Source organism: Apteryx rowi, unplaced genomic scaffold (genome assembly GCF_003343035.1).
Source record: "Apteryx rowi isolate R43461 unplaced genomic scaffold, aptRow1 scaffold_140, whole genome shotgun sequence".
Lineage (NCBI taxonomy): Eukaryota > Metazoa > Chordata > Aves > Apterygiformes > Apterygidae > Apteryx > Apteryx rowi.
This window is the reverse complement of record NW_020447642.1, coordinates 2,541-18,338: the sequence shown is the minus strand read 5'-3', so window position 1 is coordinate 18,338 and position 15,798 is coordinate 2,541. Positions and strand designations below refer to the sequence as shown.

Here is a 15,798-nt window from a genome sequence, read left to right as displayed (position 1 = left end):
GGAAAATCTGCAAATAGATTACAGTGTTCCCTAATTTAACGTTTCTTCCCATATTTAAATCAGAGAATACTACCCATATTCACTTCCAACCTCCATGTTGCTGCTGCACTCATATCCCCAGAATGGTCAGCCTCTTAGCAGTCGGTCGCCTGGATTAAAAGCAGCAGCTTCCAGAAGATTTTACTCCCTCTCCTTTCAGCACCAGAAAATTAGAGAAGAAAGAGTACTGCCTCAGGAACCCATGCTGCAACACCTGCAGCAGTTAAACTCACAAGCAATGGATTGCTTGCACTTTATCTCTCTTGATGTTGCTCAAGAGAGGTCAAATTACGCTAAGTTTTCAAGTCTCGCCATTAGCTCCCTACGCTGAAAGACTCTTATTGGCAAAGAAAGGGAACATCAAGTCTCCCTTCCAGAAAAGCAGGTGAGCACAAAGATCAAGTTCGGCTTCTCCCCCTACACAACATCACAGAGAAGGCCTGGAAGCTCTAGGCGTTAATCTAGGCAGGTAGCAGGGGTTAAAACTGGTTACAGCCTTGGGTCTCTGCAAACTGCCAGAGAGACCTTCTCCAGCTGTTCAGAAGTGACTGATGAAGTGCCAGGCTTGCAGGCCACATATGTAATGAGTTCACGACATCTGTGGTGAGATTCAGCTATAAAACCAGCCGCCAGGAATGGGAGCTCACTTAAAGAGAAGACAACAGTGCTCCTCACTAGTCATGTCTAGCAGAGCTGGGCTGATGAAAACTCTTCTCACACTCATGCTTTGTTATTTAGATCACTCTTTAAACCATAGAACGCAATAAAAAGCTGAAAGAATTCTTTTAAGATGTGACTAAATTAGATATTTTGCCATTTCCCAAACATTTTTTTTGCTAAAATATTTCTTCTTCTTTTTTCAGACAAGTAATTTAGCAAATTCAAACTGACATTAATAATTTTAGAATATGGGTACACAAAAGGATCTTCTCCTTATTAATATTGTTCCATATTACTCACACTGTTTCATAAAACCAAGCCAGCTACAAGACCTCAGCGCTAAGTGCAGGTAGAAACCACAGCTAGCTCAGGCGTCAGCATCTGCATAGGCACAGCACAGCACCTTCCCTGGGTTAATTCACACCAGGGTTTCTCACCGTGGTAGGGACACACCGGTAACATGTTCTGGCATGAGAGATGACCACTGAGATCCACAGCGCTGATGGGACATAGGTATTGCTGCTGCTGGGTCTTGGGTACCATTACTTTTTTGATAACCTAATTGAGGAAAGAAGCTGAACACTGCAAGAAGCAACAAGCAGGTTATTGTGTTATAGTCCTACAAATCATGGAGGCCACACAGTTAACCATGCTGGGGTCTGACAGAGCAAAAGGGAGCACTTGCGCCTGGGAGTGAGACGGAGGGGGTCTATAAAGTTCTATTTTCAGTGGTATTACTGACTTGTATCAGATCAGCCAAGGGACATAAACAGAAATTTAAGCCTGTAAAATGATCTGAAAACACCTGTTCACAGAGATATAATGCGTTTTCGGGATATACTTTGAATTAGCAACACAATGAGGTAGACTCAGATCCACTGAGGCAAACAAAATATTAAGTTCCCAATTTGTACATACAAAATCTCAATTAAAGTTTAACAGTCTTTGTTATTTAAATTGAGTGCGACTCTCCTAATCACTTGGGAATGCTGGGAAACGTAGTTACGAAACATTCCAGTAAAAACTTCTCTCTTCACTACAAGAAGTCTGCAGTGGTGTCTTTTCATATTATTCATCAACATGATTTTAATCTTCCTTCACAGTCAGGTTTCTTCCTTAATAAGAGATGTATAACCAACAAGCCAAAAAAGCTTTTAAAACTTATATTTGAAACAACTAATTCCGATATGCAGCTGGCTACATTTTCTTTTGGCTCTCCTGCCATGGCATGATAACATTTAGTTCATTAGAAATAGCTATGTCAACCGCCAATCTCAGAAGTTTACATTAATGCTTTTAGAATACACAAACTCCAACCATTTAAAGTCTGGAGTGCAAAAACTAACACATCCCAAGAGATACTCTAATCTACCCCACGTATTTTCCTAGTCAAGTTATGTGCAGATCTGCAGCATGAACCAGGACACAACTACCGTCCTGAGCTACTGCATGTCACTACCAGACCAGAACTGTTCTTTACAAAGAGGCAGATAAGACAGCTAAGAGAGGCTTTAGGGGAAAGAAAAAAAGAAAAAAGAAAAAAGTTTTCTTTAAAAATAAAACTTAAAAAATCTGAATCTCAAAGTCTAAGATTTTTTATAATCTATTACTTTAATTAAGATAAGTATTTAATTAATGTAATAGATTATTCACTGCAACTATTTGCCTCTGAAGGTTAAAGAGAAAATACAATTACTGACTGGTAATATCAATGGATGAGCATCTGGAATGGGAGCCTGCACCTGCAGGAGAAGATTCAGCTGTTATGGTGGTTTATTTCCATTTACCTCAATTTATGGACTAGTTCATTCAAAACTGAAAAACTTACTTGGTATTAAAGGGAAAAAAAATTGTTCTCTTTTCCTCTATGAATAAAGACTATATAGGTAAGGGGATGATACCTATGCTCTAAAATATTTCTGGTTGCTACATCCTGAAGAGTCAGTTCAATTCACACACTACCAGGAGTGCTGAAGCGTTTTGGAAGAGCTCTTGTTCAGCTTATGAAGTCCGGCCTATGCTACAAAATTTCTGTCTTCCTTAACACCCCTCTGGGGGATGTCCATCTTCCAAGGAGCCGGAGCAGGGCACTACTCTCGCAAGTGGCATATTGCTACCTAGGGCTCAGAGGCACAACTGCTACCTGAGCCTTGGAGCCCATTTGGATAAGGTCACAGATACGCTAGCACAGGAATACCTTGTGGGACGGCAGGTTTTCCTAACCAGGAAAAAACGTGGGATTTTGGAAATTATTGACTGCCTTGTGATCATTCTCTTTGAACAGGTAATAGGTTAGCTCGAGCGGGGTGACGTACTGCTAATCCCTGTCTGTCCTGCTGTGATTCAGGTTAGACCTGGAGCCTGAGGAGCCAGTACCCGACCTCCTAAGAGACAATTTGGCCATGGATTTGAAGTCTCAGGAGGACATGCTTGGCAAGAGGACCTTCATCACCAAATCAAGCTTAAAAGCCCCAGAAAAGGAATTGTGCCTCAAATCGATTCACACACTAGAGGTTTAAAAGGTTCAAGCACACTTACTTCTATATGCAAAACATTCAATAATTTCTAACAAATGGAAATACAATATTTGGCCTTTCACTTTTTTTTTTTAAATTCTGTTCTTATTTATGTGTTGGATTTGGACTTTTTAATTTGGTTTTGATATCCACACAAAAACAGTGCGATAAAAATCTTGCCAAACAGAAAACATATCTAGTAAACACCATTCTCCTTTTTCTGAAACAATGTAAAATAAAAATAAGGTGAATAGGTATCAAGATATGTAATTGCTGAAATAAATAATAATGCAAAGAAGAATTCAGGTTGATGATTTAAGTGCTTGCCAATTTAAGCCATCACTGAAAGTGCTTATTTAAAAACACTGATTGAAATAATTCCATCCTAGAGGCAGGAGATTGTTCCTGCCTTCAAAGTTAAAAATAATATCACTATTAACCTCAACAACAATTTTCTAATTGCCAAAGATTACAAATCTTTTATGCAACAGTCATCCAGAGAGGATGCAATCACTCTCCTTAGCCTTCCAAAAACATTATCACGATGGCATTGTAAGGCAAGTCCCCTTTTAAAAAAAGTCGAACTTATGCAATGTATTTTTATGAAAGCATAAACCATCTACCTCTGGCAAAATTAAAAGGTCTGTCATACCAATCTTCTATAAATTGATGTAGCACCTCACATTAATATTTATGGCTGAAACATAAGCAGAAGGAGGGGCTGAGCAGAACTTTTCCCTGCCCTGTCAATGACAATTGCCACCATGAAATCGGCAGCTGGTCCTGCATTTTGTTCTCTAAATCCTGAGCAATCAGGACTGTCAACACATGCCAGCAAACCAACAGCCATCAGGAGGGAGAGAGAGAAAGAGAGAGAGAGAGAGAGAGAGAGAAGGAGGGAAAAAAAAAAGGACAAATTTTAGTTTTCAGAGCTATAAAAAGGTTAGTGCTGTTTCAGGAGCCATAAAGAAATGCAGCCAGAAATGCACACGTGTGCTTTTTTTTTTTTCCTGACATGCACAGAGAAAGCTAAAACAGTATTCATCCTAAACCACCTCCAACTCAGAACCAACCCTTACACACACAGCTCTGAGGTTTTGGGTCTTCGGCAGAATACAAGCAGTGGTACATTGAACCTGGTAGTGATTTTTCTGCTGGTGCCTGATGATCTTGCTAGGACAAGATCAGCAAGCTAAAATTCAGGAAAGCTACAATGGAAGAACACATGCTACCCTCCCCTGTCTCCTCTACTTACACGCTTGTCTGCAAGTCCCGGGCTCCTCCTCTTGTCTCCCTCAGCCTCTTCATTTGATTTCTCTCCACATGTGGCTATATGGAAGAGGCCTTACACCTTGTTACGCCACTGAGAACACTGGATGCCCTTTAAACACTGCTTTCAATTGCATGGCCACAAGAGGTGGCAACACCTTTTTTCAAGCAGTTATAAAAATACAACTTTCCTTGTCATGGTTCAGAGTTAGCTGCATCTCCAGCACCCGACTGGCCAAGCAGACACGCAAGTACTGCTAGGTCACCTGCCTTCCCCTTCTCTGACGGGAGTCCTAGCGGCATCCTGCCCACCAGCGGTGCCACAGCGGATCCAACTGGGCTTAGTCTTTGCGTCAAGGGCTGCGACCAGGTGCTGAGCATCACGACCCCACTATCAGGTGATGGATATCATAGGCCTTTTGAAACAAAATCTGGTTTAACCTTAATTGCAGGATAAGAATGTATGAGTTACAACACAACTACCTACATGTACGTCCTACCTATGGCTTAGGTCAGCCTGGCGCCTCCCAGATAGCACCACTTCGGGGAAGTGCGATTCAGTCTCCTTTCCAGCATTGCTGCTTCTCCTCCCTGTGATTTAGAGACTCTTTTTAGCCGTTCTATAGTTATTTTTCTACTTTTCCTTGTGTGATTTCCTTTTTCTTCTATATCAATAGAGGCTGAATTTAGCATGGTCAGGAGTAAATATCAAAAGGATCTACTAGTTTTGTCCAGTGGGATCACACAAATTATTGTCCAAATTCCCTGCTTCTCAGCACAAATAAACCCACTGTAACCACACAGCATATACCAGTCAGATTAAAAAATATATATATTAAAAGCATCTCCTACATCCTACATACAGTACAGTCCTATGCTTTAAAAGACCTAAGTAATAAACTTAGCAAAAAAAAATTAGAATATTCACACTCAGATGCAGGAAAGCAAATGAAAGTTCAGGGCTATCAACATTAAGTAAACTAAGGGGAAAAGCACTTTTTGTCCTCCCTTTCCTCCTACTCCCACCCTAAGTTTCCATTCTTGAAGTACACAACCTTGGATGGACATTTTATTTAATGCAGATCACAATCAGATATTTCAAGACCTCAATTTTAGTGTGTTTTTGCAGAAAACACACATTTCAGGAAAAACTTAGACAGTTCTCGGTTACAAGTCCATGTGTATATTACCTGCAAATAAATCATGTTCTCATTTAAAATGCAAGCTTAAAAAAGGTGTAAGTGAGCTGTGGCAGACCAGAAAACTATATTATGGGCCATGCACTTTCACTTTTCAGAAATGCTTCATGCCCTGCAGCAGTTTTCTATCTAGTAGCGAATGAAAAAGTAAAGAGATTTATTACATTAAAAAGTTTATTGATTGAAAGCAGTACTGTATGACAGTTTTGGCTATTATAACAAAATTTAATAAAATCAAATGTTTACCCCTAAAGGGGATTTTGAAAAAAAAAATAAGCTTTTTCAACATTTATGACAATGAGAAAAATTTGCAAGGGATAACATTTTAGCATTGAAAGTAAATGCAAATAAATGTTCACTTCTCCAGGGGATTTTGAGGTTTGCTGACATGACGTGCTACGGATAATCGCATTGTGGTTTAGCAGTTAAAACACGTACTTTGATTGTCTGGCTGGAGATGTCAGCTGCTCACACAGCTGTGAATCAGACAAGGTCGGAGATGAGGAGAGCCAGCAATGTTTCAGCACCATAATCAATTTGTATCAGCAGCAGCATGATTGGTACGCCATGCTGCCATGGAGCTCTCCAAAGTTCGTTAAAGCACCCAACAAAAAGACTTACGCTTCTTCCTCTCCCCGGCCTGTTATACGGTACCACCCGGCCCTTCCGAAGCTTCTCTGCTTGGAGCTGGAGGCTCTGTCCCACCCAAGTACCCTGTGCTCCCACTCTCGAGCTACTTTCCTGGAATGACTTTTCTACAAAACTTTAAAAAATATATATTAATTTTCCATTCAGATTTTTTTTTTATGGCCTGCAAGTTACTCTAGACCTGAAAGCCTTGTCTTGAGAAGTATTTTCTGGGTTTTTTTTATTTTTTATTTCTTCAGTGGGATCACAACAGTTCACAACACCACCCCCCATATCAGATCAGAAACAGCTGCTGCATCTCACTGCGAGGCATTACAGCATAAATGGGCAGTTATTTCAACTACATTAACCCACTCTCCAGTCTCCCCTACTTACCCTGGCTCAAGTATTTGCTACTCTTCTGGTGTCTTCAAATATTTTTATCCGCAAGTTGTAATAAAATTCATGTTTTTTAAAGCTAGACTGCTTTTCCAATAAAATCTCTACATTTGACAGTAAATTTTAAATTGCTTTAATAGAAATGCCACCTAAAGGATGTAAAGTCATCGGGATGCTCAAAAACATACACAGTTACTTTTGATCAAAGAGCTTGAAAAATACACTCTTTGCAGATAAAAAGTTTTCTCTGGCAAATACGGGGGCCTAAAACATCATCCTTAAAGTCTCCTAGTACTCCTTTAGAATATAAAATGCCTTTGTAACAAGTAAAAACTAAGGATACAATGACGTCATGCGCTTCTGGTAGTTCGCATCAGGAACTGGAGCGAATGAGTTGGTCAGCTTTACTGCTATTTACACTGCTGACGTGATTACTGGTATGCAGCTTCCACCACTGTTTAGGAAAGGTGTGTGCAGAAGATGGCTAGAGTAAGAACACACAAAGAGCCCAAAAGAAATAAATTCTCCAACTTGTTGCAACTACTGATTCTATATACAACTTATAACGGTCCTAAGATCATGAGCTGTCTGTATGTACAGCTTTGTTAGGAAGGAAATGTCCTTTTGAACACGTCTTGTCTTTGTTGTCATTTTACCTTCCGAGTGAGCTGAAATTCTACAGGGCTAGTAAAAACAGAGGGTCATTAAACCTTCATGGTCTGCTTTTACATGGAAGATCTCTTGGACAAAGAGCTGGCCACAAGCCAGAGAAACCAGTCTGTCCAGCTGGACTGCTATCTCAGTAACAGAATCACTGATGGTAAGTGTTATCATAACATGAACCTGAGCAGGAATTCACCTGCCAAAGGGATCTGGTAGTTATAAAAGCCACTCTAAAGAAATAAGAGTCTCATGTTTACCTCCCATTCCAGAAGGCAGTGGCACAGGGAAAACAGGGAATAGAGTCCTGAATGCGTTGCAGAGGTTTTGAAATTGGGGTGCAAACACACACACTGCTAGCAACAGGCAGATCATTTTAATCAGCGTGCACGTGCCACATGGTGTGAACAGCAGCTCATCTTCAGCATCCTGCCCGCGAGGTAGGCTGAGCACCCCAGCAACGGCACATGCTGCTCTCCTGTGTCTGCGTGGCCTTGCAGCACAGTACGCGCAAGGACCTACCCAGCGTGAAGACCCAAGCTACCGGCTTGGCAAACAGAGCATAATTTGTTGAGGTGGAGTGTTGCCTAAATGGACGAAGGGGTAAGTTTCGCAGGATGCTCAGGATGTGTGATACAAAAGCATGATCGCAAAGTTGCCCAGAGAGCAGGGGGATGGACACGTGTGTGAGGAGTCTTGCTCTGTGGAGGCGCAGAGTAGGGAGGAGAGCAGCATGGTCCAAAGGGTAGATCTTGGGTAGCTGAGTTCACCTAGCCTTCAAGGTTTTAACTAATGTCAAAGTGAAGAAGTGGAGCTGAAGGCTTGTGCCTTTCTGTGCATAATTATAGCAGCCGTTGTCCTTAAACTAGTTTTGGGAACTCTCATTTCAAGGACATTGATTCAAACCAGTGAGCAATACAGAAGGAGTATACAAGTATTTTATTCCTTTTTCTAGATATATCAGTCCCTATGACATGCTTAAAATGAAGAGCAAGCCTAGAACCTCAAAACCCAAGAAACGTTAGTGCCAGCCATCTCTGGAATTTGGTTTTGGGTCACAAAACTTAACTCCTCTAGCAGACCACCATTTCTGAAGAGCTCAGCGGTTCAAGGGCCCCTGGAGAGGTGGGACAGTGGAGGTGCACTTCAAGAAATGCAGATGCCTGAACATGAGCCCGCAGCACTCCTTGCAGCTGCAGCTGCTGTGAAGGCCCAGCGTACGTGCCCAGGAAGCATGTTATGCAGGCCAAAGGAAGAGGGACGGGCTGAAGGGCCCCGAGAGCAAGGAAAAGGTGCCTGACCCAGCGCGTAGGAACAGAACAACTAATAAGGGGACTTCCAACAGTGCCGAGACAGCTGTAGAGAATTGCAGCAGCCAGGGAAAACTAGGCAGCAGCAAAATAAAACCAAGAGATTGTTTAAAAAGTGAAACTGCCAGAAGCAAGAAAATTCAGTTTTAAGGAACAATTTAACCACGCCATAAATATTTGGATCTCTCAAACAACAAGGAGGAAGGAGAAATACTATTCTGGTCGCAAAGAGCTACTGAAAACATGACAGTCAAGACAGAGCTAGAGTGATATGCTGTTTTAACTAATCCCATATGACAAACAAATATGAATTTTTCTTCTCTCACACTATTAAACACAAGTGTCCAGATTCATGACCTGCAGAATTAAATCCATCAAAATCCTACTGCCCCAAATTATATTTGTTTATAACATGTCCAGGCTGGGGATGTTAGTCACCAGGTTAAACAGGACTACCTAGTGAGTATTCATCATTGCTATGTTGTATGGCAAGTACTATTAGTAGCACAAATTAGCATATTTTTAAACAGTGTAAGATGTTGCTCATTTCTGAGACTCAATACGTTTATGTAGCCTACAAAGAAAACCGCAGACATTTATCTAAGCATGTAGGCCCATAAGAGTTACCGAAGGCTATCGAGTTGAAAAGCATCAGGCACTCTAACAACTGTCGTTTGGACATTCCTGTTCCGTAGCTGCGAAATACTCTTCCCCTCTATGGCGATGGATAAGCCGCTGAGCATTTACCACGGAGCAGGAGCATGCACGCAAACACTTCCTACGAGTAGTCTGAGTTATTCGAGTTCACAGAGGAACCTGAATGACTGCTCAGAATCTAAAAGCATCTAAAACTCAAAATCGATTTAGTTAAACCAGAGGCAATCAGTCGGCTGCCTCTGTGCCCAAATGCAGAAGCACTGATTCAAATTAAGCAAGCAGACTACATTTAATTAACGTCTTGATTTTTATAAAAATTGAAAAAGACTCAATTTTACACCCAATAAGACAGCTATGACTGACAGTGATAACAGCTCCTAGTTCCAGTTACTTACTTTTACACTGTATTAATCAATTCTAAGTCACATTTAGGTGGGGCAAGTGACCACATAAAATAGGGTCTCTAAGTTAAAGATCACATAGAGTGCTTTGTACAGTGAAAATGATAACTTCATAACATCACATCCAAGAATCATAACTTGCATAAACTAAACAAAAATGACAGAAATCTTCCTATATATAATTTTGGTTTATATTTTAGGATACTTGTGCAGAATTTATAAGCAGATTTGAGACTTGTATACCAACATGACCTCATCTATGTAAATATTTATTCAAATATTTAGGCACTTTGCAGAGGATTCTAGATTAGAAATTGAAAGAAATTACTATAAAAGGAAAACCATCATTAACCCCAGCATTTTCTTTTTAAAAACTGCAAAGCCTCAAAGACTTTACCTTACAAATAGGTTATAGTAGCCATCAAAACTCAAAGCTCTCATTTGATTTATTCATACTTTTTTTTAATCTAAAGCCATTAATCTTTAATGGCCTTGACTCAAAAGTGTGCTAGGTAAGTTTTCATCGCTAAGTTTGCTTAACTACTTCAGTATAAGAGAAACAGGTTTTGACTTAGAGTTTGCAGATCCTGATAAATTTAGAAAAAAAAAAAACAAAACAATACTGTCAGCTTTCTCTTCTTTCAACACATTGCATAAATACTTTTTGCTATCAGGATCAAAAACAAGAAAACCCTAAACATCACCAAAATAAAAATATTAGCTCACTGTTAGTTCCTATCTGGCAGAAGGCAAACAGTTCCTTTCCACTGTCCATCACCATCTCTAGTTAAATGGAACAGATTTTCCCCCACCAGTATCTGAAGAGACGTTCATCATCATAGCATGACCTATTCACAGTAAAGTTTAGGTTATCAATTTGTGAAAGGGTTAAAATAATCGGGACAATGTAACACATTAACAGCTATGAACACAAGCATCTACCTCTAAAAAGCAATACAGTGCACAGACACATGAGAAAGTCGCTACGTAGTTTTCTGTAGTTAGCTAATCAGCTGCTCTGCTGCTAACCTCACACATACGTTTGATAAATTTAAGGTTTCTTTAAATTTAAAGAAACCTTTCACTCTCATGGAGAAGGAAGTCATCTCATATTCATTAAACAGTAAGAACACGCACACGGCTCCTGCCCAAGCGTGCGGCATTCCAGACGCTCGCTCCCTGGCCTCACCTGGCAGCAACCTGTTCCTTGTGGCTGCCGTGAAGACGACGGCATCCAAGTTTACCCCCATGAACCAGGGAGGAGTTAATCATGCTTTCCAATACCTGTACTCCACATGCACAGCCTGCTTATTCAAACACAGCTGCCACAGTGCATTTACTCCAGGCTTCACCTCGGCGTTCACGTTTCCATAGTCTCAGACAGCACTAGTAAGGACTCTCACCACTATCTCCCTATCTCCTGACCTTTCTTTTTTTGGTCTTTATAAGTTAATCAGTAACCAGAGATGTCTGCCGATAGTTCAGGCTACTGATTTCCAGGTCCTGTGGCACACACAGCATTACATGATTCTGTGCATGGTTAAAAACATTAGCTATTTGCACAGTGAATACCTGCCTTCCACATTTAAGCTTCCCAATCTTTCCCTATGCTCCTAATAAAAATTAAAAAGATGCATTTCATTTACTATAGAACTGTATCAGCAACTCTAAAAAAAAGAAATTAAAAAAAAAATCAGCTGTATTGTGCAAAATGCCCTTATCCATATGTGGCAGTTCATAAAGAGCAAGGCTTGCCTTGTTCCCAATTAAGGGGGCCAAGAGGAATAAAAAGGGCAAGAAACTTCTTCTGAAACAGTTACTGAGCTTTAATTTCTCACCATCGTAATCCACATCAGTCTACAACTGCAAACAGGCACAGGCAGCATATAAGGTCTTATCTATTACTGTAACTGTTTTGAAAGTCTTCACCTTGCAGTTAAGAAAAACCAATGATATGCAATGTAGCCATAACCATAAAACTGCCAATGTTAGGTGAGCTACTTTTATTATATCTAATATTAAGATCTCAGTTAAATTGAGTTCTTAATCATTAAATATTTGATCAAAGGACTCTTCAGTAAATGCTAGTTGAAACACTTAAATCCTTCTGATTAAGCACCATTTCTTTTTGACTGCTCAGCTTTCAAGCTCATGGATTGTTATTTTATCATTCAACTAGTTTTCTACTTCTCAATCTTCCAGTCCAGACAGCCCCAAGATTTCTGAATAAAGGAGGGAGGAGGGGGGGTGGGGAAAAGCATGCAAGCCTTATATCTTTAAGCCTTATAAAGAAGCTGATGAGAGAATAGATGAGGGCCTTCTTGGCTTGTTTATCGGTTTTAATGCATAGATCACCTTTAAGACTCTCGTCCAAAGTAATTCAGTGAAATAACAGGTAGAAACTTCATTTTTTCCCTTCTTTTTACATCTATTTCTTTGCCCTCTGTCTGCACGGTTCACATTATTATTATTCAAGAAACAGTCAAACCAACTTTTTGCTAAAAGGAAGCTTGTACCATGTATCAAGTTCCATCTTTAAAATATTATTCCCTTAAACCATTAATTGCAGCAGCACACCAGCTTCTTAGCTGTAATACAGAGCACTAATACTTTTTTTGTTTGTCTCTTTCTCATCAAGTCAGCCACCAAACTTAACTAAATGGCTGCCAACCTATTCAGGCTAAAAATTTTAATATGGAAGAGAAAAATCATATAGCAGAAAAGTAGGATTTATGCAAAATGTAAAATTTAAACAAACAAAAAAACCTGGAAATCTTCATAAATTAGCACTACACAGTAATTCATATTACTTGAATCATGCTTCCCTATCCTTGCACTTCAACCTGATGTGGCAGGAAATAATTATGGAGACGCACTCCCTTGTATCCACTTGGAAAGAATTAATCTAGTAACTCGTTTGTGGCACTATCTGTTTGGAAAAAACAGTTTTTTCTCGTATAGAACAGTTTGTTCCATGTGTAACTCCACAGATTTGCAGGTCTTTGTTCTTTAAATACACAAAGAAATTCAACAGGAGCCCATTTGGAAAATTACATCTTTACAAAGGCTTTGCTATACATGTAGAGAAAGTGTTCCACAGAGCCGTTTACTTGAAAAGACATCCAGAAAACCAGTTTAAATGAAGACTCAGAATTTAGTATTAGTTATTTTGGATTAAATAAGAGCATTCATTTCTGCTCTTTCCTTCCCCTCCCCTCTTTTCTACTCAAAACTGCAAAACCTGCTTAGACTAAGACATACTATTTCACAATCTTTTTTTGCTGTAGGCACAGCATGCAGTTCATGCTCTTCTAACTATTTTTACATAAAATCTAAAATGAGAAACTAGTTATGTCCCTAATGATTATGCATCTATTTTTTAGGAGGAGTAAAGGCCACTAAGCACATCTGAGGCTTTCATTTGAAAGATAAATAAAAGATACTAGATTATATATTTTTTAAATGTTCGCTTCAGTAAGGTTTGGAGAAAGATTTTCTAAGCCTTTCAAAATGACAGTCTTTTATATAAAAGCCTCATACTTCGCCACAGAATCAATTAGAACAAGTTCTCTGAGGAATCAGAACACAAAAGATAAATGCGCTTTCCACAGAGCTAGTATTACCATTCTAACATACCACATGGATGTAAACCCAAGCTCAAAAAATCTCAAGACTATAACCATTACAAAAAAATACATATATCTCCTTCTTGTCGTTTAGCTGTCTTCTGTTAGCTTTGCATTATTTAAATATATTGATTGTGGAATCAAGTGTGGGGTGAGATACATTTATGATATAAAATTAAATAAAGAAATAAGATCCCTTTTTCACAATGCCAAAGACTAAGTGTTTGTATAATACTTCTATCTGTAACCATCTCAGAATACCTCTATCTGTAACCATCTCATGTTTAAAAAACATGACACACATTCTTGCAAACTTGTTTTGGTTGATCAGTTCAGACACGGAAAACTGTCAGTTTAAATAAAGGGAAAAAAGGCACAAAACAAAACACAAACACCTCTCATTCCTATCCCAAATAGTCAGAAAACAAAAGAAGCAGATATACCAAACACACAGCTGAGAGGTAATACTTCTCAGAAAGGAGATACATATCAGTTTGCAATATATATGTATTTCTACCACTATTCCTCGAAGGCCAAGGAATAGTGAACTGGCACAACTACGCCAATAGGAGTTGGCACAGCTATGCCCCAACTGAAAACAGACAGAAAAAGGAAAACAGGATTCAATCACAACCAGAAATTTTTAAGCAGTTGACAATTCTCAATATCTGCAGTGTTTCCATTATTTTAAAGGGGGCAAAACACTAGATAGGGCAAGACAGCATATCATAGGTGACTGCCCTAACAACCACACAGGTTCCAGAAGGGAAGCTTTTTGATATGTGCCCAAGGCCTGAAGTTTTCAGACATCGGGTTTAGAGGGGCAGCAACTGCCGTCTTGGCTCCATTAGCGTCTGGTCACTGTGGACGCTTTTCTAGGAAGACACTTTGATTACTTGATCTGTGAAAGCAGCTGGAGGAAGACCAAAGCCCCCCGCTGTAAAGCACCCGCAGTCCTGCCCTTCCTTCAGGAACACTTACTTGCTTGAAAAACTTCAACATTTCTCTCCAGCTTCCATGGTCCCAGTAAAACTCTCAATGTAGTCTTATACTTGGCGTAATGCATGCTAGAGTTAGCACGGCATATCACAACCCCCATCTTCTGCATTTCTTTTCCATAGTTATGAAATATGTTCTTTGTGCTATACAAGAAGCTAAATGGCAGCACCACAATCCTAAATGAGGAGGAAGCTATAGTTTCAGCATATGTCACCTGAAATAAGTGATGTACTCCATCAAGCTATAACACAAATCACAGAGCACAACCTTAAATAAACCACCCCGTTCAGAAAGTTAGAGGTTAAACACCACAACGTTTCAGAATGACAACTTTTTCTGCTTTTCTGCTAGGGAGGGGGTAGGTATGACAGCACAACTGTAATTCCCTAAAAACTACATGCAATTCATATACACGCAACTCATCTGCAATGACTTGTTGGTCTTCGTAGGAGAGTGAATTACTGAGAAGATACATTTTATGCGCAGCGGCTTAACGCTACACACACGCAGCCTCGAAGAGAAATCTCCTCTGACCACTGCCGAAGAGCACAGCTCCTGACAGGAGGGGGAGACTAGCCCTCTGCCAAAACCAGATCACACCACGCTTCTCTGCAACAAAAGATGACTCCAGGCAGTTCGTGCTCATCATCATTATTCTATGCACATAGGATCCACCTCCAAGGGCTTTTACTTCAATTAAGCCTTTACTGCTGTAAAGGGCAGAGGGGGTATAAACACATTTATACTGGAAGCGGTAGCGAAAGAGAAAGGGAATGGAGACGTCTCTCTCTCTCCCTATTCAGGAACTCTTCTCCCCATCCTTTAAGGGACAGACAGCACCCCCCCCCCCGTGACCTCTCGCAGCTCCTTGCAGGAGGACGTGACCGCTCCTCGCCCTGTAGCAACCCTCCCCACCGCCAGCCCCGCTTTACCCAGCCGAGCACTTGCCTCTCCTCCGTGCCCGTCAAATATCCCGAAGATGGAAGGGTGCGTCTTGTTCACCAGGTCGGTGATGACTTCGAAGCGGTCCTCCATGTGGTCCCGCCGGCCTTGGATGGAGTAGACGGCCACGTTGTGGCTCTTGAACTCCCAGGTCTTGGAGAACTCCGCGTCCAGCACGTCGAGCCCCCCCAGCCTGTCGTTCTGCATGATCTCGGCCACCTTGCCCTTCACCATCTTCACCGCGTCCCTGCTGGACTTGACGATGGTTTTCACCTCATCCGTGTGGAAGAAATAACTCCACAGGGCCAGGCTGATGCACAGCAAGAACAGGGTCTCCGGTCTGAGCAAGAAGTAACGCATGATCCGACCCAGCAGAGACAGCAAAGTCATGGTATCCTCTATCATTTATTATCGAGACCGTGTATCCCCCACAGCATGCAACGCGCGCCCCGACGGCTGCCGGGGCTCTGCGGCGCGGCGGCCGCCGCCGCTCA

The 15,798-nt window shown here is 40.8% G+C and overlaps 1 protein-coding gene across 2 annotated transcripts in view; it reads right to left on the bottom strand.

The window, feature by feature from the left end:
- The window catches only part of PPM1L (protein phosphatase, Mg2+/Mn2+ dependent 1L), a 108,287-nt gene extending 92,512 nt beyond the window's left edge, over nucleotides 1-15,775 (bottom strand). For both annotated transcript variants that reach the window (XM_026057779.1, XM_026057782.1), the window contains exon 1: nucleotides 15,311-15,775. In XM_026057779.1, the coding sequence (XP_025913564.1) occupies nucleotides 15,311-15,709 (399 nt within the window). In that variant the 5' untranslated portion in view covers nucleotides 15,710-15,775. The remainder of the gene's footprint in view (nucleotides 1-15,310) is intronic.
- Between the last annotated feature and the right edge of the window lie 23 nt (nucleotides 15,776-15,798).